This window comes from Populus trichocarpa, chromosome 19 (assembly GCF_000002775.5).
Source record: "Populus trichocarpa isolate Nisqually-1 chromosome 19, P.trichocarpa_v4.1, whole genome shotgun sequence".
NCBI lineage: Eukaryota > Viridiplantae > Streptophyta > Magnoliopsida > Malpighiales > Salicaceae > Populus > Populus trichocarpa.
In genome coordinates this window covers 12,342,697-12,367,839 of record NC_037303.2, presented here as the reverse complement: position 1 = coordinate 12,367,839, position 25,143 = coordinate 12,342,697, and the positions used below count along the sequence as shown (strand labels likewise).

The following is a 25,143-nucleotide window of genomic DNA, read 5'->3' as shown; positions in this document are numbered from 1 at the left end:
AATTGAAAAAACATTATGAAAATGATAAAAAAAAATTAATTATTAACTCAATTTTTTAGTTTAAAATTAAATTATTTTAATATGATTCAATTAATTTTATTAATTCAAACGTATCATAGCACTAAGTTCAATTTTTCTTTCTCCACCATCATTATTGATATGTTGCATTGTTTTCAATTCCACGTTAGTAACCTTTTTTTTATTAAGCAAAGATCAAACATCAACTCTACAGCACGAAACATGGTTATAAAATCTCGCCTAGTTCGTCATTGGTTTAAGATTTAGATTATGGGCTGGATCAATCAATTTAAATTGATTGGAGTTAATTTTATACCGGACTAGGTAATGAGTCAGATCAAGAGATTTCAAGATTGACCTGCTGGCTCGGGTTTAATAAAAATATCAAATAGTTCTATACAACCTGAATATTACTATTTTTAAAAAATTAATCTAAAATGTAGTACGGACTTGTAAACTAGTAACATTGCTAATAAAATTAATTCATTTCAACATCAATTTATGATATGATCCCAATAATCTTTACTTTGGTTTAAATTATATTAAATTCATTAATATAAACTAAAATTAAATGGTGCTTTCTATAGTAGAAAATACTCTGCACATACACATAAATCATTGTGGACAACTAGAGTATTTTTTTTTTTTGCATGAATTTTGAGACAAGAAAGGAAAAGGAGGGAGGGAAAGAAAAGGTTGTTGGAGCCATGTTGGGTGGACAACCAGAGTTTTTTTGTTTTTTTTGTATGAATTTTGAGACAAAAAAGAAAAAGAAGGGAGGGAAAGAAAAGGTTGTTAGAGTCACGATAGGTGTCCAACCTCAACACTCATCGTGGTAGGAGAAAGAGCTCAATGAGATGATTTTTTGGGTTTCAAAGAAGACCACCATCAGGTCGCAGAGGAGGCTGCATGACCCGCCTTAACCTCAATGGCCTCTTCATATACTAGAGTATGCAAAGCAAACACCAAACAATTCTTCTTTTTTTTTTTAATTTTTTTCTTTTTTTATCCCCCCCACAATTCTTTTATGTCATTTCAACCTCGGCAGCCCCCTCACATGCTAGGATTTTTTTTAATTTAGTCCTTAATTTTTTTATAACTCTTTAATTTAATCCCAAACTTTATCCAACTCGTGGCAAGTTTTTTTGCCCCCAATTCTTTTATGCCATTTCAATTTTGTCACAAATTTAAGATTTTTTTTCTTTTGATTTGATCCCTAATTTTTTCATAACTCTTCAATTTAATCTCAATTCCACCTAACTTGTGGCTAATTAAGGCATGACTAGGAAGAAAATAAAGAACGAGAAAAGAAAGAGACATGTTGCCCAAACGAGTTACCTAATTGGTCAATTTTTAAACTTTGTTTCCAATTCTTTTATAACTCTTCGATTTAGTTTTAGATTTAATCCAACCCGAGGTCAATTAAGACTCGATCAAGGTCCAACTAGGGAGAGAATAAAAGTAAGAAAAATAAAGAGATAGATTATCCAACCACATTAACTTATTGTGGTTGTGTCCATTATTCAAATTGTAAGTTTTGCGGGTTAACTCATGTCAATACAATATGTCATTGTCTTTTCATTTCAATTCATATTTTTTATGATTTAATTCTTGAACAATTCGTTATTTTGCATTGAAGTCTGATAGGGTCAGGTAAAGGTTAAAACAATAACGACATGATTTTTTTAAAATCAAATCGTCATTTGAATGGGGCGATTAATTTATTCTTGGCCTGCTAGGTTGAACAAGTTATATCAAATTTTTTTCTATCAAATAACACATATGATATTCCATTAATTTGATCTAATATACTGTTCAAGTATTTAATCTCCATTTCAAAAGTTTCATCTTTTTATTAGTTACCTTCTAATTCGAACTCGTTTTGTGGAATTTGCAACCTAAATCTCTCCTTCACATTTAGTGGATTGTACCTTGTAAATTTATTCAAATACAATTGAACATTGCTTTTCGTATGCTTCATTGCTACCTCAAACTGCACTTCTCATCCATATATATATATCATTACTAAAACACAACATTTAATTCTTGAAACTCGAGTTTTAAAATAGTGCTTATAACCACACAATTCAATTATTTCAAATGAAATCAATTTCTTCCTTATTCATTTTTATTTTCACATGATCAATATCCATTACGAACCAATCCTTATTTACACATAAATGAAAAGAGCAATTAAAGTCTTAAATCCTCATATTCTTCAATTAATTCATGCCCTTTTGAACCATTGGGATAATGTCTCCATGCTATTCAGCAAGAACGTGTTTGTTTTTGCGTGTTTTTGAAAAATTTTAAATATTTTTTGTTTTAAATTATTTTTTTATGATTTTAGACTGTTTTGATATGCTTATGTAATAAATAAAAAAAAATTTAAAAAATATTATTTTAATATATCTTTAAACAAAAAATAATAATTTAAAAAGCAACGATGCTCCCCACTACCATTCCTCCTCCTCCTTAATTCTCTTAGATCACTCTTTAACTCCCTATAGTGAAAATGAATATAGCCATTTTATGATAATAATATCATTTCTTATTACTATAATCCAATGTTACTTTCAAACTTTATCTTACACTACCACAATCTTTAGATTTATCAACGGAATTTTCTGTCGGTATTTGTACTCTGTTGGTAATTAATTTACCAACTAAATCACTGACAAAAATGCTTCGTCGGTGAATCTTTCATCGGTAATTTTTTTTTATCGGTAAGTCCGTTGGTAATAAAAAAATATTATTACTGATGGATTTACTGATGGAAAAGGCGTGCTATATCTGCTTCATTCCACGGCATTTCCCTCGAAAAAATACCGTATGTAATTCCGTCGGTAATTATTTAAAAATATTTTTAAAAAATCCATTTTACAAAACTATAAAATAATTAAATTAAATCAACACTCTATAATACTCAAAATGCTTGGAAAAAAGAAGAAGAAAATCATATGAAAAAAAATCCTACAACAATATTCATACAATTATTAACAACAAAAACAATTAAAAATAAAATAAAAAAACAAATATAGTGAAAAAAACATGAAAAAAGAAGAAAAAAGAAAAATCTTACCTTAATGTGGTTGCAAGTGAAGCTAAGAAGAGAAATAAATAAATAAATTCATAAAGTATATTAATTAAAAAAAACTGAGAAGAAAAAAGTAGAAAGGAGAAGAATATATACTTGAGCATGGAGGAGAAGAGAAAGAGTTGAGGAGAGAAGAGAGGAGAAAGAAATGTATATTGATGTTTTTTATATAAGGGGAAGAAGAAGAAAAGAGCCTCGTCTGTTGTAAAATTATGGATTCTAGGCTTTTTATTGGGGCGTTTTACCAACAGTTTTATCGACGGATAATTAAATATTAATATTTTTAATCATTTCGTCGGTGATTCCGTTTGTAATATTCATAGTTTTGAAACCCGACCCGATTATCAACCCGGTCCAGTGATCGGGTCACGGGTCAGATGGGTTGACCCGGGTCAACCCATAAAAAAAACACATGTATAAAACACCTAACTTGTTACAAATCTCTTTAATTACTGAAACCAATCTTTGAGTTAAAAATGGTTGTGAGCAGATGAGAAAATATCTAACTACTAGCCATTGGGAGAAGGAGAAAGAAGCCGCTTGTATCAAAAGAAATGGTCGGTTGGAGGCGGTTTGCGTGTGTAGAGGCAAGAATAAAAGGAGAAATAACAAAGACATGGAGGGAAGTTGGTCTTTTCTGCATCAGTGCATCGTTCATCTTCGTCATTTGACCTTTACGCATATAAAAAAAATAGGCCGGGTTGCAGCCGGGTTGGCCGGGTCCTGGGACCCGGGTCAACGGGTTTCGCTTAGGCCTAGACCAGTCCCATGCCCGGGTCGGCCGGGTCCCGGGTCAACCCGCCGGGCCGGTCCGGGTTTCAAAACTATGGTAATATTTTATTTAAATTTTCAATTTAATAAAAAATTTTCAGAAACCGCCAAATATCACCGATAACTTTTCAATCCGTCGGTAATTTTGTCTGTAAATAATAGTAATTAACAGTGCAATTGAGAAGTGAACAGTTCCAGAGCTCTTTGGAAAATACCGACAGAATTTTTCGTTGGTGATTCCCTTTGTAATTGACATGATGAACAGTGTGAACAGTTTACCAGCGAAATTACTCCGTCGGTACTTCCGTTGGTAAAAATAGCACGTCATCGTTTTTTTGTTTTGTTTTAATTATTTTTTTTTCACTGTAATTCTCTCGGTAAATACCGAGAGAATATTTCTTTCGGTAAAATCCGTCGGCAATTTACCAACGAAAATATTCCCTTAATATTTTCGTTTGTATTTATCGATTTTCTAGTAGTGTTAACTTTATTAACATTATTTCTTAGTAATATATTCCCACCACTATGATCGAAGTTCATTACATGAATTCCTGTCATCAAATCATCATATGACTTTGACAATAATAAATATAGAAAATCATTTATAAAGAAAATCATTCAAGATTCAATTAATAATTCAGTAATGATCAACGAGGGTGCAAGTTTTTTTCGGGCCATAATAACAATGGAGTAGATGCACTGACGCGGCAAATATAGAATTAATATGTTGATTATAAAATGGTTTAGGATTAGGGAAAAAAGATTGAAAAGAGAATTGGGCTCAAAAGCCCAAGTGAAAAGGACCTCCGCGAATCTGTTCTTCTAATGGATGGGCTTCAACTCTCTTTTAACTAGTTTTGATTTTGAGGATCAGAAAATTAAATTTAATTGAGAAAAAAAAAAAAAATGGGACGCAGAACGAAGAGGAAGCACAGAGAAGACACCCCGACATCCCCATCAAGCTCCGACGACGACGGCGACGAAGACACCGACTCTTCCATTGAGAGGCGGCGAAGCCGCCACCGCAACCGGGGGAGAAGTGATGGGAGTTCGAGGAGAGATAAGGACAGGAAAAGAGAGAAAGAAGAGAAGAGAAGAAGAAAAGACAGAGATAGAGAGAGGAAGAGAAGGAAATCGAAGAAGAGAAGAGATTATGAGTCCGAATCATCAGCATCCGGGTCTGGTTCGGAGGATAGGGAGATTGATAGAGTTCGGGTTAACCCTGGAGATGTAGTTAAAGAGATGTTGAGTGAGTTCCCTAACGTTGGTGGTGACTTGAAACAGGTAATTCTGATTGTTTTTTTAGTAAAATCTCTGTTTTTTTAGTTATCCCTTAACTTCTATGGTTTAAAAATTTGGGCTTTTGGTTGATTAAGTTAAAAGAAATTACAAAAATGAAGCTTTAGTCACTGAATTATGTTCTTATGTAACATTATGTGTAAAGTAATACTAGTATGATTGTAGTGATTAGTAGTGAAGAATGGTTTTTGATTTTTACAAGAAAATGGTTTTTTCTTCCCTGAATATATGAGTTAGGGAACTTTTTATGATTTTTTTTTTTGTAGATTTGAAACTCGTGTATGGATTGATGTTGCTTTTTTTTTTTTTTTTGGATCTTTGTTTTTATTATAGCTTCTGCAAATGATTGATGATGGGCAAGCTGTTGACATAAAAGGGATATCTGAAAGGTCATTGATTAAGCATTTGAAGAGACTTTTTATTTCATTAAATCTCAAGGAAAATGGGGATAGGGTTTTTTTGCTGCGTCCAAAAGCTGGTCCTACTTTGGAGGTTGTTGGACCCCTGATTCAAGCTTGTGCAGAGCCCAAAGAGCAACAGGTAGATCATTCTATTCCATCAGATGATGTGGATTCTATGCCACCAGATGCAGAACATAAACAAGAAACAGATGACAATAATGTGGCAGTGCCATCTTCTAGAGATGATGCTTCTGCTCCTAGAAGAAGGTACAAACTCTATCTCTCTCTCTTGTTCTCAGGGTCAAAATTATGACATGTCTATTTCTTTATTATACTAATAAAGAGGTCAATGATCTTGACCAACGGGTTTGGTTATTTTTTAATTTCCTTTTTTAGTTGGAACAGATTCTCTGTTGTCTTGTTTTCCAGAGAGTAGCCCTAAGAGGACTAGGTATCACAAGCTAGTATTATGATTTATGAGAACCCTCTTTGATGCAAATCTTGATGCTATTGATCTTTAATTATGGAAAAGGAAGAATGTTTATGTTGTTTTTAACTAGTTATAGTTACTCTTCTTGCCTTTCTAAGATGGCATGTTGGTTCCAGATATTTCTGTTTTCTAAGTAGTTGTTTTCATTTCCTTTCTTAACGTCCTTGTATGATGAATTGGTTAAATTATGCTGAAGCAATAGTCATGAACTCTTTATTTTTTAAGAAAAATATATTTTATAGAAAAAGACATGAACAGTTGTGTTATGCTGTTTTGCTTTCATTTTCTGCAGGGTGATTGGCCCTGAAATGCCATCAGCCGAGTTACTTGCTGCAGCAGCAAAACTAACTGAAGCACAAGCTGAGCTTAGGTATTTCACGAAATATTTGCTTCAGTAGATTCTTTTGTAAGAAGTTTTGATGTGTTTGCAGTTTGCACATAATATTTTGGTTTCCAACTTCTTATAATCTCTGGTGACATATAATTGCAAGATTTTGTTCTGTTTGTGTTGCTTTTCTGTCAAAATGTAAATTGAAGTGGTGCCTACATGGTGTTTCTGATGTAAAATTCCAGAGAAGCGGAGTTGGAGGAAGATACTGAGCTATTTATTGGACCTGCCCCCCCAGCTGTGGTTGCTGAAGCTGCATCAGCAAATGAAGCAGAGCGATTTGAAGAGGTGCTTGCTGTTATGCATGATGCAATCTGTGTCATATTTAACTTGTTTTTCTCTTATGTTTGACATCTTACTTTTATTTTTCAGTGTTATTTTTACGAGTGTTATAACATTCTAACCTGGTAGTGTTTAGGTTGTATTTGAGCCATATAAAATGCAATTTATGGATTAGAGCTTTGTTCTACGATTTATTTTAGGTCTCAGAAGTCTCTGGTCATTCTGTCCTCATCCATTAGCCATAAGTTTTGAAGTAGAAGGGAGTTTTATGTATCAAGGGAGATGATTTTTACCTCATTCCTTTTTATGTGTGCTTCATCTATTATAGTGGATTAAAAGATTTGTTTATTTCTCTTTTAAAAACTCATTTTAAGCCGTCTTTCTGATGGAACAAGCACGGGGCAGGTAATTCAGAGAATTGTCGGTTTGTAGTTTAGATGTATAGTCTGCTTTTTCTTCCTTACACTTCCTTGTGCCAGTTGGCTTTCTTTTGGTTCGAATCGATGCTAGTGTTTGCATCATTAGTAATGTGTCAAGAAGCTGACAGAGGCATTTAAGCAACTTTTTTGGCTGCATTCCTGTTTACTATCATTGCTAAGTTTCTATTTATTTTGTGAGTTTGATGAAATTTTTAATGATGAAACCAAGGGCTTCTCTTCTCTCTTTTACTTTTTATCAGATGGGCAGGTTTCATGTACATAAGCACAAGTGTGATGTGTTCAATGGATTTGATCGTTGATTTGGTTTCACTAAATGACTGCAACTTATTTTCATGGAGGACAAATGTGTCTCACCTTATTACTGACAAACTTTATTTGTTACATACCATTTTGTGGAGAAAGGATTTGGGACACAGAAGATCCTTTAATAGTTTTAAAGCATAACATTAATGCTATAGCGAGTATGTTTTTGGACTAGCCGTGTTGTTTAGATCTAAGTCAACGGAAGAGGTGGAATATTTGTGTATATTTCCTTGGCTGTTACTTCTAGCAAAAAAGAACTTTTGTTTCTTAGTTTCAGATTTAATCTCTATGATTAAGCAACAGTTTTTTTTGGGAGGGCAGAGCGGAACAAGCATATACTGAGATAAAAATAAAAATAAAAATAAAAAATCTTGTACACACTCAGAAGGATGGATCAAAAAGTTGGATGTTTGGGGCTAAAGCATGACCTTTTCTTTTGATTGGCTCATTATTTAAGAAAGTCAAACTTTTTTGAAATATTTTTTAAATTCGAGGAAATGTTTTGATCTTTGAGGGGTCCCTGCCCCCTGCTGTGGATAAAATGATTTATTGTTCATAATGCTTTTTTTTTTCCTTTCTTGTTCTTCGATTTAACAATATCTTTGCATGCCTGTTATCTGGAATAAACCTATCTAAAAAGTTGATATTAGGTCCTAGGTTATAGTGCTGGTAATGAAAAATTTAGAAATGGAGTTTGTCTTCTTTTTTACTTGATTTTTTATGTTATCATTCTTGAGTTTATGTATTCTTAGTAACTGTTTTAACTCATTAACTTTCACATCTACTCAATTAGGTCACAAGAATTATGGATGCTGTGGGTGACTCTCTATATGATGTTGTAGGAGTAAATCGAAACATGTCTGCTGATAACATAAAGAAAAGGTAAAGTTATTCATTATAATTTGCATGGATTTCAAAATGAGATCTCCATAAATTATTATGTTAACATATTGTCCAGATTTGCAGTAAATTTGTGAATAGTCTATATTTATGTATGTACATATATGCTTTCACTCTTTTCCTAGGCAACTGACTTGTGATTTTATGTCACAAAACTCCCCAGCTTAAATAAACTAGGAGGTGTGAGTTACATGAATCATGACTTCAGCAGCATAGCTTTTGGTATGGTTTGTCCTTCAGCAGCATTTAGCAGAGAGATAGCAGGAAATGCTGGAGAGAAGTTTTCCTGTATCCAGTATTTTAGTTGATGATGTTATTTATCATGAAAACAAGCCAATTTTGTCTTCTTTTTTTATTTATTCCCCTTCAATTTCGTGCCAGTGTTAGAGATCTATAGGTTTGAATAGCAGCTAAACCTTTTATATGTTGGCTAAGCTGTTCAGATAGGTATGGTTTCATTTGAATGACCTTTCTACTTTCATTGGAAAATCTGCAAAAAATTGCTAACTGCTAACTTTTCACAATTGACGTGATATATTCCTACTATAGCTCTGTATTTGAAATAATATATTGTTTTCTTAATTTAGCTTTGAGCCCGACTCAATACATCATCAATGAACCACATTAGCTTCTCCTTAGGTACTGGAAGCTGTCTCTTTTGGTGCATCCAGACAAGTGCTCTCATCCTCAAGCCCACCAAGCATTTGTCAAATTGAATAAAGCTTTCAAAGACTTGCAAGATCCTGAAAAGGTGAGTATCTTAAATACACATGGTATCTATGCTAAGTTTTTATCAATTTACTTGTCTTATGCACATGCCTGTGTTTCTCTTTTCTCTTTTGATAAGAAGCAAAAGCTAGGATCTGCGCACACTCCATCAACCTGTCTATTGCTTGAGCTAAAAGCTTAAGTGGCAGTATGTGTGTGAAGTCCAAGATCCTTGTGTATGCTTTTGGTCACTGTTTATTACCTGGACTACTATGCATTTTCTCGAGTTGAATTCCTGTGATGTGATGCATTTTCTTTTGTGCATTATGCAAAATTTGTGGATTTGTTTATTGGTGCCTCAATATCTGAATATGTTTTTTTGAATGAATGTGTACCTTGTTTATCATATTCACTTGCTTTTTTCCCATCTTTGTCTGCTATTTGTAGAGGAAACTGCTGGATGATGAAATTAAACGCAAGGAAGAACAGGAAGCATTCAAGGTTTGTTGGTTAAGCAAAAGTCAGTATCCTGCTGTAGTTTCTCAAAGTCATTTGACAACTAATGCTTTCTACTTCTGTAGGCTGAGTTGCGAGCCATGCGTGAAGCTGCACAATGGAGAAGATTGCAAGGTGGTTTCATACGTAGTCTAAAAATAAGCTGCTCTTTTATCTCGTTGTGACCAGACCGGATTTGCTGCTGGAAATATAATTTACCCAGTTTTTCCCCCCTAAACAGGATTTCCAGTGTGTAGATCAGTTGATAATTGTCCACGTGGTTCATATCTTTGGGGGCAATATTGGTAGTTTGTGCTAGTTTCAATTGAAATATATATATATAAAGCATAGTGTCCAGAAGACCTTGAACATGCCATTTACTTGCCAAATTGTTTTTCTCAAACTATCACAATTATATAGGAATTAATTAATTAATTGAGAAAAAGGAAAATTTCTGTGCTTTCTTGGCACTGTCGACTACTGAAATTGCTTTATGTGATTTAAATATTTTCACTGAACAAGTTAGATTGTTCTCCTTGCTTATCTTCCCTTCACCTGCCTATCCTCTTCTCAACATGTTTCTTTATTTTTATTTTTATTAATATTATTATCATAACTGTATCACTTCATGTAGTGTTGTCAACTACTTAATTGCTTGACTCAGTGATTAATTGTTTTTAGCAGGTTCCAGTTGAATTTGGAGCCTGACTGAGTTGAGGACCATATAAACTTTGAGTCTACTATCAGTCAATTTCCAGCCACATTAATGGACTTGGATACACAATACTTACCTGCAGTAGAATCAAGGCAATTATAAGACTCAGAATAACATCGTGTTGGCCTAAATGTCATGGACTAGGTGTTGAGAGTAGGCAATCATGGAACCCATAGCACCATGATTTAACTGAACATGTCCTGCTAAAATTGAATTCGAGTACCACCGTGTTGAGTTTTAGCTGTTGTAGTTGGGAGATCACACATCCTTGATTTCTTGTTGCTGCATGAAAGAATTGCACAAAAACTTTGAGGAATCAGTTGACTTTGGTAGCTTGTTCCATGTCGTTGAATAACATAAATTTTGACTTCTGTAATTGGTGTCAATGCTTGATGATATGTTCTAGCACTTCATTGGAAAATTTTATGGTGTTCAGGAATTACCTGGTGACATTTTATTAGTTACTTTTTAGGTTCACTTTGAAGAAAGAGACAAACACAAAAAGAAGAGAGAATATAAAACCCATGACACACAAAAAATGATAAGAATATATCTAGCTATGATTTCTCTCTTCTAGTTGTATTTCTCTATTTCTATAAAGTGGCTCCAGGAAGTATCTAATATGATGCCACTAGTTACGCACTAAGCACCATAAAATTACTCTCCACTTCATCATCTGAATTCTGAAAGAAAGTTAATGATATTCGTGCCATTGCAGGTATATCTATGGAGGGAGATGATGAACTCCTGGCAGAAACAGAAGTTAAAGTAGCCCCATCCAGGGATGAATGGATGACAACGCTGCCTCCTGAAAGGAAAGTAAGGCCCCCAAGTCATGTTATATTTCACCAATTGCAAGTGTCTTGCTTCTGCTCAGGAACCATGATTTTGCTCTTTAATACCACCTTGCCACAATGTGTAAATTATTTAAGCACACAGGATGACAAAAACACACGTTGTTGCATTACTTTCTGATTGTGCAAGCTTGTGCGTTTAGAGACTTGATTATCCCCATTCTCCTGGTTAACATTTTGAAGATTATGACTCAATACTGGATCCATATCACAGGCCATAATATCCTTAGTCTTTCCTCTCTTATTCTACATAATGTTATTTTGTCTACCAGTAGTTATCACATATTCACTGTGAAAATATAAAATTGGTCAAGTTGTATGCTGTTCCTGCAATTACCATGAGCAAAGATTTTGGAATCATGAATTGGAGTTTATTGTGAAAATATAAATCAGATCATCTTACTTGTGCTGTCATGCATTTATTCGGATTTCTTTCTTGGAAATAGTTGTATTTCACAGCTTTCTAATCTAGTCATAACATTTTACCCTCACATTTAGTCCAGAATCTGTTCTAGATTGATGCTGTGGATTTTAATCTCCAGTCACCAGAGCTCCAATTTAAATTACCATATGATAACCTCTAATTTGTTTTCCCAGCCTGGTGGTATGCCCACGCAATCTAGAAGTTTCAGCAAGAACTCTAAAGAAGGACGTGGTGATACTAGTGTTTGGACAGATAACCCTTTAGACAGAGCCCAGAAAGCAAAGATGAAGTATGATTATTGTTTATTAGTTATAGTTAACATTCATTTATTTTAGTTAAAATAGTGTCCTAATATATTTTTGTGACACATGACAGTTACCTGGAAGCATACAATGAGGCCGCAGCACTTGCTTCAAATGAAGAGGAAAAGCAACGGGGAAGTGCAGATGCAGATTTGGTGGATAAATACAATAAAGCAAAACGATCTAAATCTTTGGTACAGAAGCACCAAGAAGAGGCTTCAAGTCGTTCGAAGAAAAAATCCAAGCAGAAACAAGAGAAGGGAGAGTGGGTGGGGCAACACCCATGGAAGCCTTGGGATCGCGAGAAGGACCTGGAAGCTGGAAGGAAAAGTATAAAATTAGATTCAGACAACATGTCTCAGGGTTTGTCTTCCAGGTTTTCATCAGGAAACTTCCAGAGGAGCTTCCTTTAATCCACGGATGCTGGGGGTTTATCTTTTTGCTGGAACTTGACTCAAGGGTTGGATTTCGGGGGCATATTTGTTTCCTCGAAGTCGGTTCAACTCAAGCCATGCTGAGATCACTTACAAGTCAGACATTTGTATGTTCATTCTCAGGATAAAAAACATAAAAAAAGAAGTAATCTTCTTGTTGTCCGCATGTTCTTTAATGTAGTGAGTGATTGAATTTTGTTTTTCATAAAATGAAAAAAATTCACATCACAGAGTATTTCTCCTTACTTTTCTACTTGCTGGGTTCTCCTCCAGGATACGCGAGTATTTCTCTTTAATTCAAACTAGTTTGGAGATGTGCTATCAAACTAGCTTGAAGATTATTTAATTGTTGAAAAAAGAGAGAAGAATTCATCCATAGACCAATTGGCAGTAGAATCTGAACATATCAAGTGCTGGTAACTTCTGATATAAATTCTTGAAGCATGTTTCCTCTCTCCCTACACGACGACTTTCTATTAGGCGAAAAACCTGTTGTTCCGTTACCTGTTTACTACTTGATTTCTTTCTTTCATTCGTCTTTTTTGGTCATAAATCGTAATGGATAGTCTTAAATTGAGCTATTTGCATCGAATCAGCAATTTCTTTCTTTTCTAATTAATCATCAAATTACCACAATCCTCCACATAGAATCTTCACGTGTAATTTGGAGTAGAGGATTCGAAGGTGGTTTGAACTGGATCAGTTCTGTGAATTAATTTCTATAAAAGCTCTCTGGTAGGGATGGACTTTGATGATGATTTTATGGCTGGAATGGCAAATACAATAAATTGTCAACGGGACACATTACCGATCAAATACTGCTTCCATTAATAGATGGGGTCAGATTGAGTTCGAGTAGAGTTGATTTAAAACAATGGGAGCCGAATAGACAAGGAGACTACACGGATAAATCTTGCAGCACCATTATTGACAACATCGACTTCCCATGCACTTTCTCTTTCACTCCGCTATTATGGAAAGGTCTTGCTCCTCCTAGGATTGAAATGTTCTTATGGTTACTTCTGCAAGATAGAGTCTGTACAAGGGTTTTTCTTACAAGGGCATTTAATCAGTTCAAGCCAAGCTTTGTGTCCATTCTGTGATGTTGAGACTGAGCATGCACTTCCCTTATTTCTTCACTATCATGGTTCCTTGAAGCTTTGGCAGCGTTTTATGAAATGGCTTGGGATTAGCTGGTGCATGCCTAAAACAGAGGAGCAGGTTGTTTTGCAATGGTTAATGGCAGGTCTCGAAGAAGAGCTTTTACTCTGCTATCCTATGGAAACTTCAATGTAGAGTTGATTTAAGAACTCTTCCATGGCACCTTTCCTTCATTTTTAATACACAGGAGCAAGATGTTCTCTAGCTTTTAAACAAAGAAACCAGGTGGGAAATTCACAAGGCAAAAAAAGAAATTGCTCAGCACCGTAAAAGAGGAACATTGTCCCAAGTCTTCTTCTTCTTTGTTTAGCATTAAAAATGGGCATATGAATAAGCTTAACATAATATACTCAATATATACTTTTATTGTAAATGAAATTTATTATATTCTTATAGTAAAAAATTTGATCCGACTCGTAACGCAGCGACTCGTAACATAGCAAGAGCAATTAACTAATTAGTATATAGATATATTATCTGTTAAAAAAGTACTTAATAACAATAGCAGAACTTCAATCAGAAACCTTAAACTGCATGGATCTTCTTTTTAATTAGCCGTTAACTGATCCCTCCTTCACATAAACTTAAAATATGTATCGAGCAAAGAACAAAAGATTAGTAGTGTACATAGAGACAAAGAATTAAACAAATATATAATTGATAAGAACACAGAAGCAAGAAAGGGACAAAAGGAATAAACTGAACAAGCAATCATCGATGTCTGCTATATTTATTTAATTATATAGGGAAAAAGTGTGAAGAGAAACAACTTTGGTTGTGATAGAAGACAAGTCATTATCATATCAATCCTCTCTAGAAGCTCTGTTTAGGTCATCATCAAGCTTAGTTAACCCTTCCATGTCCCCGTCGTCTCTATCTAGAAGGTTATATATATATATTGGATATGATAATGAGGGTTTGAAAATCTTGTATGGTGTGGGGGGGACGCAAGCACAGCACAACCTCCCCTGCTAGTCCCACACACCGCCCCAAAAATGCCCACTTTCTTAGTTTACACTATTTTGTGTTGGCTCAAGCAACCCCAACCCTTGTTAATAGCATGGTGATCCTTTCTTTTTACCACTAAGATTCTCAGTCAGTTTCCAGAATTCTTTTAGCCTACAAAGTATTATTAGTGTTATATTTTCGTCTTATTTTTGGAAGTTTTAATATAATTAATGCATTGTGGAGCTAATTCCCTCAGTCTTTTATTTATTTTTTAATTAAGATGTCTTTTTAACATAACATCAGTTATAAATTTAAATCCTAACATTCCTTTAATTTAATTATTTCAGTATAATTAGAATCATTAACCTTACAGCTCAATATTGATATACTTGGAAAAATAAATGTATTATGGTTTCTAAATTTGAACCCATGCACTTTAATCACAATACATCCCTTATCTTGATTTTTTTTAATAATACTCGAGTGTGCCACATTTGTTGCTTCAAAATGACGAGTGATTTATTTATTTTTTGCAGTAAATGTGTCCCATTCGGATCACTATTGATAATCTTTCTTAGTATCGTTCGATTTATCTCGTTGAGATTTTTTTTGTGGTACTGATGGTGTTATAATCAGAGCTTTAATGTGCTTTTGATGTCTTTTTTTTCTCTCTTTTTTTTTATCTCGTCTAATATACAACCCATTTTATATTTTTTTTTATATTACCATTTTTAATATCGACAAATTATAAATGTTGTGTTTCACAATCGTAACATGTATTATTTCACTTATTATTTTTCAGATAATGTTATTTCACAAATATTCATTGAAAAACATGTTAATAAGCAAAACTATATATTCTCCTTAATTTCCCACAAAATTGTCTCAGCAAATTCTCAGAAGAGCTTCCATTGAGGTCACATTGCTAGTGGTACCGTCCGGCCGGCCATGATAGAAGCCTATCAATATAACCAATTCCACGAGAAAGACATAAACAAGTGGCTTGATCAAGTTGCCATGTTAGCATGATTGCTATGAATATATTTATAATAATGATAATGATAATTAATGAATTTATATGTGAATGCCATTACTGTACGTACTTACCACCTTCAACTATGAATTCTCTTCCACTTCAACTAGGTTTAAATAAACTAGTAGAGTAGTCTTGCCTTGTGATAATCAACTTGCCTATTGCTACCACCCCAAGAGTTCCTCCTAGCTAGGCAACACTCTCTGTCTCCCTGGACGTGGGGCTCAGGAGTCTAAAAAAAAAAAAAAAACTCACCTACGCTTTTTTTCTCCTTACAAAAAGATGTACAAATACATTTATTATATTAATCCCATAAGAAATTGTATCTTTCACACCCACCATAACTAGAGAATCCCATCACATCTATATGTATTGGTACCGAAACATGGAGAAATTAACATCATAAGTTTTTTTTTTTTTACTACCACTTGATCAATCATGCTCTTGGTAGGCATGGTGACTCTAACGTTGCTTCTATGGTAAATATGAAAATTATTTAAATTCAATTACAAAAAAAAAATTTGATTTCAAACAACTTGTAATTATTGAGGACATAATGTTTTTTTTTTTATATATATATATATATATATATATATATATATATATATATATAGCTCAAATATATTGACACATGAGCATAAACAACCCACGAAAAGGAGGGAATTTATCCAAATGAATCATTATGTTTGTCAACAACTTCTGATCACCATTATCATTGCGATCTTGCAATCTGAAGCTATAAAAATCAATCATCTATTATTATTATTATTATTATTATGGCTGCCCAATATTCTCAAGATTGTTCACACTTGCCATGCTAGCTAGCTAGCTAACCATTTTTACTCACTCATTTCAGGGCATGCTACGTGCTCTAAATATTCTTTTGTGGGCATCATGAACAGTCTCAATCGTTACTCCACACACTTTATGCAAAAAAAAAAAAATTAGTTTGTAAATTTAGATTTCGAGTTCTATATATTGCCCAATTCTTCGTGCCTCAAATGGATATCAACTCAACAAACAAATTCACCCAAGCATGCAATTAATTAGACTTAAAATCTCTTGTCCTTTTGAATATGCATTAATTTGATTGAATTTACTTTTATAATGGATATGTAAAATGTCATGGCGCAGTATGTTCTTGTTTACATGACAGATCAAGACCGAGAAGAAACTATTATGTTTATTAGGTTTCAGACGAGGACAAAGAGGACATATCTTTCTTTTTTTTTATATAGAAAATACAAAGATTTACTTTAAAACTATCATTGAAATGTATTTATTTTATGTTTCTGTTTTTATTTTTTAAAATAAATATTTTTATTTCTGTTTCTTCTATCATGATACACGGCCAATCAAACACATACAACCTTGATTTAAGCGATAAATCTCACCAAAATATTTAACTATGGTTGCACGAAGGATCCATACACTCCCAAGCCACGAAGAAGGTGAGTCAATAAAACAAGGTATTTATTTTTCTTGGATATTGTCTATGGGAGAAAAACAGAAGGGTGAATATATATATAATGAAAAACAAAATTGCGATCGCACTTCAAAGACTGCAATCGGTCCAACAGTCAATTAGCAGAATCTAGCATTAGATATCCTATACAATTAAATAACCTAATAGCACCAGGGTCGTGGCCTAGCGATCTTGACAGGAAATTTCATGTCCCTATATTCTAGGTTCGAACCTTTATGTATACGCTTGTCATCCCCACACTTTCTTATTTTTTTATTGGACTTGTAAGGTATTCAGTGGATTTGAAGATTAGTCGTGATGCGCGTAAGCTGACCTGAATACCATGTTTATTAAAAAAAAAACAAAAAAAAAAACCTAAGAGGCATTTAACCAAAAAAAAACGACAACATGGTTTTGTTTCTTTCTCTTTTATCTTAATGGATACAACTGACCCTTTGTCCGTTAGTTTCTATAATAACATTTAATTAATTTTGTTTAAGAACTTTTCAAGAAATGAAATGATGAGTAAATCCTTAATTATGGGTCATGTAAACATCTGACAATCGCTAAACAACGTTTGAAAGAGAGATGTAGCCAATGAGAAATGGCCATTATCTAGGAGTACCATGTTTGATAATTAAGTGCTGCTACATAATACAAACAGAAAAACCTTATGCTATAAATTATTGTAAAGAAAGGAAAGTCGGTAGATCGCATCACATTGTGATGATTCTATCAGATTGGGTTCGTGATATGTATAGTTGATGATGACGACATTGGACCCATATCCAATGGAATGTTGCTTAGTCTGCAAAAAATATACAGAATTTTTATTAAACAAAAAGCTCTCTTTTTTTTTTTCCCACAAAAATCATTCTGGGAATGATTTTTTGCTCTTGATAAGGTTAGGAGATCGATCAGGAGGCATCTTTTCGATAACTTCTGTAGAGTTCATAAGAGAGTACTTGGAGTATTGGTTTTTTTTGAACATATTCATAACTTTATCAAATATAAGGGTATAAATTCTGGGCAAAATTATGTTCCTCGATCCATTTCTAACCCAAAATTGAGTACTCGTGACAAGGAATTGATCAAGAGTTTAATCACACTTCGTTGTTTTAGTGGTTAGGATATAGAATGGTTTTACATGGAGTTAATGACCACCAATGCTAGTACTTTGGTTTGTCAACATGGGTCTGAGGTGAAAACTTCATCGGGTCCATAGATATATTGTCAACGCATGTAAGGCTAGCTTTTTATTTAATAGATACAATTTCCGGGGCAAAAACACATACTTTAATATAAAATTATTGAGAATCTCTCTTTTTTTTTTTAATACTCTATCATAAGTCTGAAATTCTAGCAAAGTTTTTTCTATAATAAAATATCTATGTTACCAATTTAAACATATTTTATTTCTATTTACAATCGTAATCTCTATTATCTTGGATTATAATCCACATCAACCCTTTTTCAATAATTACAAATAATTCAAAATAATATACAAATAATTAAATAACACATTAATTATAAAACGTTGAGAGTTTATATAAAATTCTAGCATACATAATAATAAAAAAGATAAATATAAAAACCATATAAATTCATACATCTGCAACAAGAGTTAAACATTAATATTTATATGCTTAAACAAAAATATATTATAATCCAAAACAAACATATTATACATGGTTTATATAAACAAAAGTGATAAATAAGTGCGCGCTCCAGGCTTATATGAGATGTTCTTGAAAAATACAATACATTACAAACATAAACAAATAACATAATTTAATTAATAATATTATATCATATTATCATCCGTCATCCATAAGTACTAGGGTTATCAATTTTAAATTTCTATCATTAGCAATCACCTCGAGTGTAACTAATTAAAGATATACCGATATCAATCCACATGATATTATTAGCTTGCATTTCATTAGATAACTAATCAGATTTTTTAATACATGCCGTTGCTAATGAATTCATCGACATTATTAATCTTTTTATTTTTTAGAAACAGCTAATCGATGAAGTTTTATTTTATAAATTTTATTTTATATTTATGTCGATATCAATAAATTTATTAACATCATTATTCTTCCTATGTTACAAGAAATATATCACCGTGATATATAATATATGATCAAGCAGGTATAAAAGAAGCATAAACGCTTCATTGTCATCCACCCGTTTCTGAAGTTAGAGCCTGATACCATCACGTGAAAATTAATCTTAAATCTAAACTATTAAATTCTCTCAAATTTAGCTATCTATTTGATGAGTTAATTTTTATTTTTGGTGGGATGGGGTCATGGCCCTAGGAGTTCTCAAACAATCAAACGTAGGGAGTCCGTAGTGGAGGAAAATTTAGGACATACGAGGTATAAATCCGTACTTTTTTGACACTAAAGCACACCTAATTTTGTTTTACAAGTTAATTAATGCAAAAGGGACTCTGTGAGGTCCATATATAATGACTTGCCTGCCCACCACAACAGGGACAGAGAGTAAAGAACCTCCCTGTCATCTTGTCAATTAGAAGCAAAACCCCTTACTTAATCCCCTTAACGAAATATCTAATCACAATGGTAATCAATCTTCTTACGATCCTTACATTCTTTTAGGCATGAGGAGTTCTAGCATGTTTGTGGGTGATGCAGTGGATAAGGCACGCCACACTCGACTTTAAGAATTAATGACCAAAGGCCAAAACAACTACTCCATCAAGAAACTGCTGCGAATGGACCTCCCCATGATCGTTCACCCTTTTGTTTTTTGTTCAAGGCATATACAGTGACTTGGAAAAGATTCAATTCTTCTTATATATGCGTAATTTCAGACCATCTAGTCATCCTTTTGAATCTCTGTTTGAATAGACTTTTGGATTTTCTTTTGCCGTCCCATCATTGCATGCGTGAGCAAAGAGTGCATGCTTGTTCGTCCTTGTTTTTGTTGAGAGGCTAAATTCCCACTACAAAGTCGCACCATTTCTAATATTTGAGCTTAATATTGCAACCGTGTAATGTAAAACTCTCCAACGGTAAGACTAATTCCAATGAGGTTTTTCCCCTCTTCTCCTCCGGTGGTGACAACGGTGTATTGCTCTTCCAGGTTATAGTAAGATTAACTAGGATCAATCTGTGATGGCTGCAGGAAACCAACCCTATGAAAAACATACAATTCTACAGAATAAGAAGCAGTGATGGCCTCGATCGATCGCATTGTCTGTGTGCGGTTTTGAAGTCTCTGAATTTAGCTCATAAAGAAACAAACCCTTTAGAGTACTTGCATCTAAGATAGAGTAAATCATCCTTGCTAATTAGCTAACCTCCCAATACGTTGTCTTTAAGGGACAAAGAAATATATGATAAACAAGGCAAAGGCAAAGCCTGAGAAGGGCACATTGTTTTCAGTGGGTGCTAATCTGGACTTGAACAAAAAATATATTTTTGAGAACACAAATGATTAGCTATTCGATATTGACAGATAGAGAGTCTGACATGGAGCACAGGTGGCCGGAAAGGATCGGTGCCAAGTGGCAAAGGGCGGCGCACTAAACAGACAATGGGAGCTGGATTGTGGGAGTTAGCTAGAGAGATGAATGGCATTATCATATACATGTAAGAATATGGATGAAAATTAATATCAGAGCATAATTATCAATAAATAGTATATGGTTAATAAAGTTAGCAGGAAATTAAATCTTAGGGTACAAAATAGCGGTGGGGATGAGAGGGAAGGGGGGGTGGCGTGAAAATATGGTGTCACGCCGTCCAAACAAACCTTTCTTTCATTCTTTCTGCCACCCCACGCGCAATCAATAACTTCTTCTACAACATTTCTACTATAGCATATAGTGCATATATATTAATGTTCATCTCTCTCTCTTGAACAGAAAAAAATAATAGTATTCAGTACTATATAGAACATCTAGACTCATCTCTTCTGCATATTAAAAGCTCTCCTCTCTTTATGTTTCTTTACAGCAACATTCACCTATTGCCAAGACATCCTCTTTGTCTCTTTCTCTCCCTCTTTGTCTCTTCCCTTATTTTCCTTCTCGTACTTTCATCTGGTGGGCAGTGCAAGAACAAGGCAAACTCTCAATTTTCTCTGTGAGTATATCAATATTGGTGTAATGCATGTGAAATTGGTTGTAGTGATATTCTTTTTGCATTTTGGATAATAGGCCAAATCATTTAATGTTTGTCACCAATTTTAAGGAAGCAGAATTTAAGCTGGCTAGAAGTTGTATTTATTGTTATATATATATACTTGTTAATTTTCTCTGAAGAATTTAGGGCTTGTGATGTAGAAGCCCAAAATCATTTGAGAATCCATTCTTGACATTGAAACTCCTTGAAAAGTACTATATGTTTTGTTTTCACATACATTAGGTCACATGATGTGGTTATTAACCCAAGCTGGGGAAAATAAGTTTGAATATATAAGCAGATGCCATATGTATAAGCTGATGGAAGCTAGTCCCAGCTTGAAGCTTAGAGTTAGATCATTATTAGGAAAAGAGATAAGAGTAAGAACACATCTCTAGAGGGGAACAATATGTGTGTTTGATCAGGGAGAGGAAGAGGGATCAGATCTAAGCATGTTTAGCACAGAAGAGAGTATGTGGCTGTCATTGAAGAGTACTTGTTCATGCTATTGAGTGAGATAGTGCTGTAGCACACAGGTGGTGGGTGTGAAAATGTATTTCCACCACCAGTAACAGGGAGTGCACTGCACTCAAAGAAATATAACATGCTTGTGCCAGCAAAGTCAAGCTTTCGGCCAGCTTTTGTGCCCAATATACTTTGCCAAAGTTCATGCAACTAATTAAAGACAAGAAATGGTACTTGGGAGGAATAAAATCTGTGTTTCGTTTGGTGGGTTCCACGAATGGTCTGCCATTTCATGGGTCCACGAAGTTGCATCATCATTGCTAGCCGTAAGTTGAGAGTTTAAGAATGGGTATTTTGGATGTGAAATGATGACAAGAACATTAATTCAAGGGCAAAAACATGTGTGCAACTTCCCATCACCTTTTACAAACTCTTACCATTTCATCGTATTGAAGAGTCATACATGTCTCTCAAAGTTTCCTTTGATTTTAGGCCTACGCTAAAAGAGCCTTTAAGCATGTGTTTTGTGTCAGCGACTCAAATTTTCTCCTTTCTAGTTGTGATAAGATGTGATAAAGAACATAATCAATATGGATAAATCCTTAAAAGGATGCTAATGAACAATATGTTCTCGATCTGATCTCTCTCTCTCTCCCCCTCTCTCATTATCTTCATGTTACTTGCCCGATCAGGAGATTGAAGAATATTGTCAATGGAGATGGAATCCTGTGTCCCACCAGGCTTTAGATTTCACCCAACAGAAGAAGAACTTGTAGGTTACTACCTCAAGAGGAAGATTGACTCACAGAAAATCGATCTAGATGTTATCGCTAACATTGATCTCTACAAAATGGAGCCGTGGGACATCCAAGGTGAGGAGAAATTAACTTCTTTGTTAAGTGGTATATTAAGATCAATTAGGAAGCACTATTATTGGGACTAAACATACAAGGTTATAATCATATATATACACCACATGTCCAATTGAAATTCAACACAGCACAGTTGCAGTGTTGCAAACCCTACTGGCTAGGCTTTGGACTAGTGACTGTGTGAAGAAACCAAATAAAAAGATGGTGCATTAAATGTCTCCCGAGTCAATGCATGCTTTCTCTTGTTCAAGCAATCATTCCCTCTTTGAACTTAAGAAGCGATATTCAAAAGCAGCACTCCTTTTTCTCACAAATTGACAGATGCTTTGTGCAAAGGAAAGTGAGTTACGACCTGATAAGGAACCAAGAGGGAAGATACACTAATGGGAATAGACCTAAGAAAATTGACTATATTAATTAGTTCGAGAATGAGATCAGTAATGGGAATGTACCTAAAAGGGAAATGACTAATTAACTAATCGAAACGAGTTCTACTTGATTTCATTAAATGTGTGCTTTGTGCTAACCCAAGTGCTCATCCTTCATTTGGATTTTACAGCCAGATGCAATCTAGGGTATGCTGAACAGAATGAGTGGTATTTCTTCAGTCACAAGGACAGGAAGTATCCGACCGGAACACGGACTAATAGAGCCACTGCTGCTGGATTTTGGAAGGCAACCGGAAGGGACAAGGCCGTGCTCTCCAAGAACAGGCTTATAGGGATGAGGAAGACCTTAGTGTTCTACAAGGGACGTGCACCCAATGGAAGGAAAACTGACTGGATCATGCATGAATATCGTCTCCAAACATCTGAACATGGACCCCCTCAGGCAAGCTCATTCTTCATTAATTTTAATAATAACAAAAAAAAAATAAAAAAATCATTTGTCTTTCTCAACATTGCACGTATAAAAGCATTCCTTAAACGCTCCTTCTTGGAGTGCAGATATAGCTGTATAACCAAGCAAGCATTCACACCTTGAAATAATTATAGCTAGCAATAAAAGCACTTTTGGTGATCATGCTAATGTCCCTCTGAAGATTTTTTCCCCCCTTAAGATCCATGAAATTAACGAGGGGAAAATAAAATCAAACATTGCATCAGTACTATAACAAAAACTTATTAAAAATCAACTTTTATCTTCACAAAACAGCTCATAATTTTTGGGTTGAGAGACCCTTTAGTAAATATTTAACATTCTCACAAAAAAAAAGAAGTAATTCACTACAATTATTTTATCATCTTAAAAGAACAGCATTATTTTATCCTCATACTGAGCAACTCAACTAATTAGCTAATTATTCTGGGTTTCAAATGCAGGAAGAGGGATGGGTGGTATGCAGGGCATTCAAGAAACCAAGTCCTAATCAAAGACAAGGTTTTGAAGCTTGGAGTCATGCTTATTATCTCAATGATATCAACCATGCTAGACCTCCTTCATTCTCAGATACTGTAACTACTGCACATAATATGGTTCGACCGAATCAAGGTGCGAGTTTTCAACAGCCCTTCGGCTCGAATTCTGACCTCGTTTCAAACCAAACATTTTTGGATAACAATAACCAGCTTGTTGAACTCCCAGAACTAGATAGCCCTAGTACACTCTCAACAAGTTTTGCAGCAAAAGAAGGCAATTTCCACCAGACCAATGAAGATTACGATGAAGAAAGGAGCAATAATAGCAGCCAATATATCGACTGGAAAAACTTTGACACCTTACTAGCGTCACAAGTGACTGATTCAAGTACTTCATATCCCCTTCAAGACTTGCCATCTATACCTCAAAACTATGACCTAGCAGCTGGCCAGCAAGACCAATATGTTAGCCATTTCCTTGACTGCTTTCCTGACTTATAATAACAAAAGCTCTAGCGCTTATACTGTTCCAATCTATTTAAGGCTATGTATTCACGGTAATATATAATAGTGCTATAGTAGGAGCTAAAGGTTAAAGTCTTGATTTAGAAATACTTGCATGCTGATGATGATCATTTATTTAGGTGAAAGTTTTGATTCACCTTTTTTTCCCTTTTTTATGTTATTCCATAATTGTAAATTATGCATCATTGCATGCATATATATACTTATATATATGATCTTGATTGTGTTTTCATAACTGTCTCTGGCTCTTCGTATTCTTCACTCTTGCTTGCTGTCATAGCATTGTCTTCGGTACTTTATGAATGTTTCTCTAGCCGTCATTTATTCACGTCTAGGGCATAATACAATCATAAAACTTTGGGATTGCTTCTCATGAGTCCACTTTCCAGAATCACATTCTTATTATAATCTCTATTTCAATTCTTTAAAGTCTATAAAGTAATTCAAGAGGGACGTCGTAGAGCACCAACTTTTACTCCAAAACCATGTAGCCACTTTGCCCTCAGCGAGCAGTGTCCCTGTTGAATCCTTCTAACTGAGCCATTGATCCCTATTTGCCCTCGCAACTACCATTGTAATTCTTAAGAAGTTTGAACCTGGGCCCTGTTAACCTAATATTCGGCTTGAATATATTCAACTGTAAGGTTAATCTAACATTTGCTCCCGTTGATAAGGCAATTGGGAGTTTATAGGACTTGAAATTACAAAATATATATAGTGCTTGCGTTGTTAAATTTGACTTACACGTTTTTTGTTTTCATGTAGCATAAAAAAAAATGATGACGGCAAGATGGACAATTCAATTGTCGAGAAATAATAATTTGCTGAATTAAAA

At 34.3% G+C, this 25,143-nt stretch overlaps 2 protein-coding genes across 2 annotated transcripts; both read left to right on the top strand.

The window, feature by feature from the left end:
- Nucleotides 1-4,761: 4,761 nt before the first annotated feature.
- On the top strand, nucleotides 4,762-12,549 carry LOC7467424 (uncharacterized). Its single transcript, XM_002325956.4, has 11 exons — nucleotides 4,762-5,170; nucleotides 5,519-5,853; nucleotides 6,369-6,446; nucleotides 6,650-6,752; nucleotides 8,283-8,371; nucleotides 9,029-9,140; nucleotides 9,545-9,598; nucleotides 9,679-9,727; nucleotides 11,026-11,126; nucleotides 11,759-11,874; nucleotides 11,961-12,549. Exons 1-11 carry the CDS (start codon nucleotides 4,793-4,795, stop codon nucleotides 12,298-12,300), a joined length of 1,755 nt encoding a protein of 584 aa, XP_002325992.3. The 5' UTR covers nucleotides 4,762-4,792; the 3' UTR covers nucleotides 12,301-12,549.
- Nucleotides 12,550-20,732: 8,183 nt separating this feature from the next.
- LOC7467423 (NAC domain-containing protein 30) lies at nucleotides 20,733-24,543 on the top strand. Its single transcript, XM_024591347.2, has 4 exons — nucleotides 20,733-21,049; nucleotides 22,246-22,425; nucleotides 22,985-23,256; nucleotides 23,748-24,543. Exons 2-4 carry the CDS (start codon nucleotides 22,266-22,268, stop codon nucleotides 24,282-24,284), a joined length of 969 nt encoding a protein of 322 aa, XP_024447115.1. The 5' UTR covers nucleotides 20,733-21,049; nucleotides 22,246-22,265; the 3' UTR covers nucleotides 24,285-24,543.
- The last annotated feature ends 600 nt before the right edge of the window (nucleotides 24,544-25,143 follow it).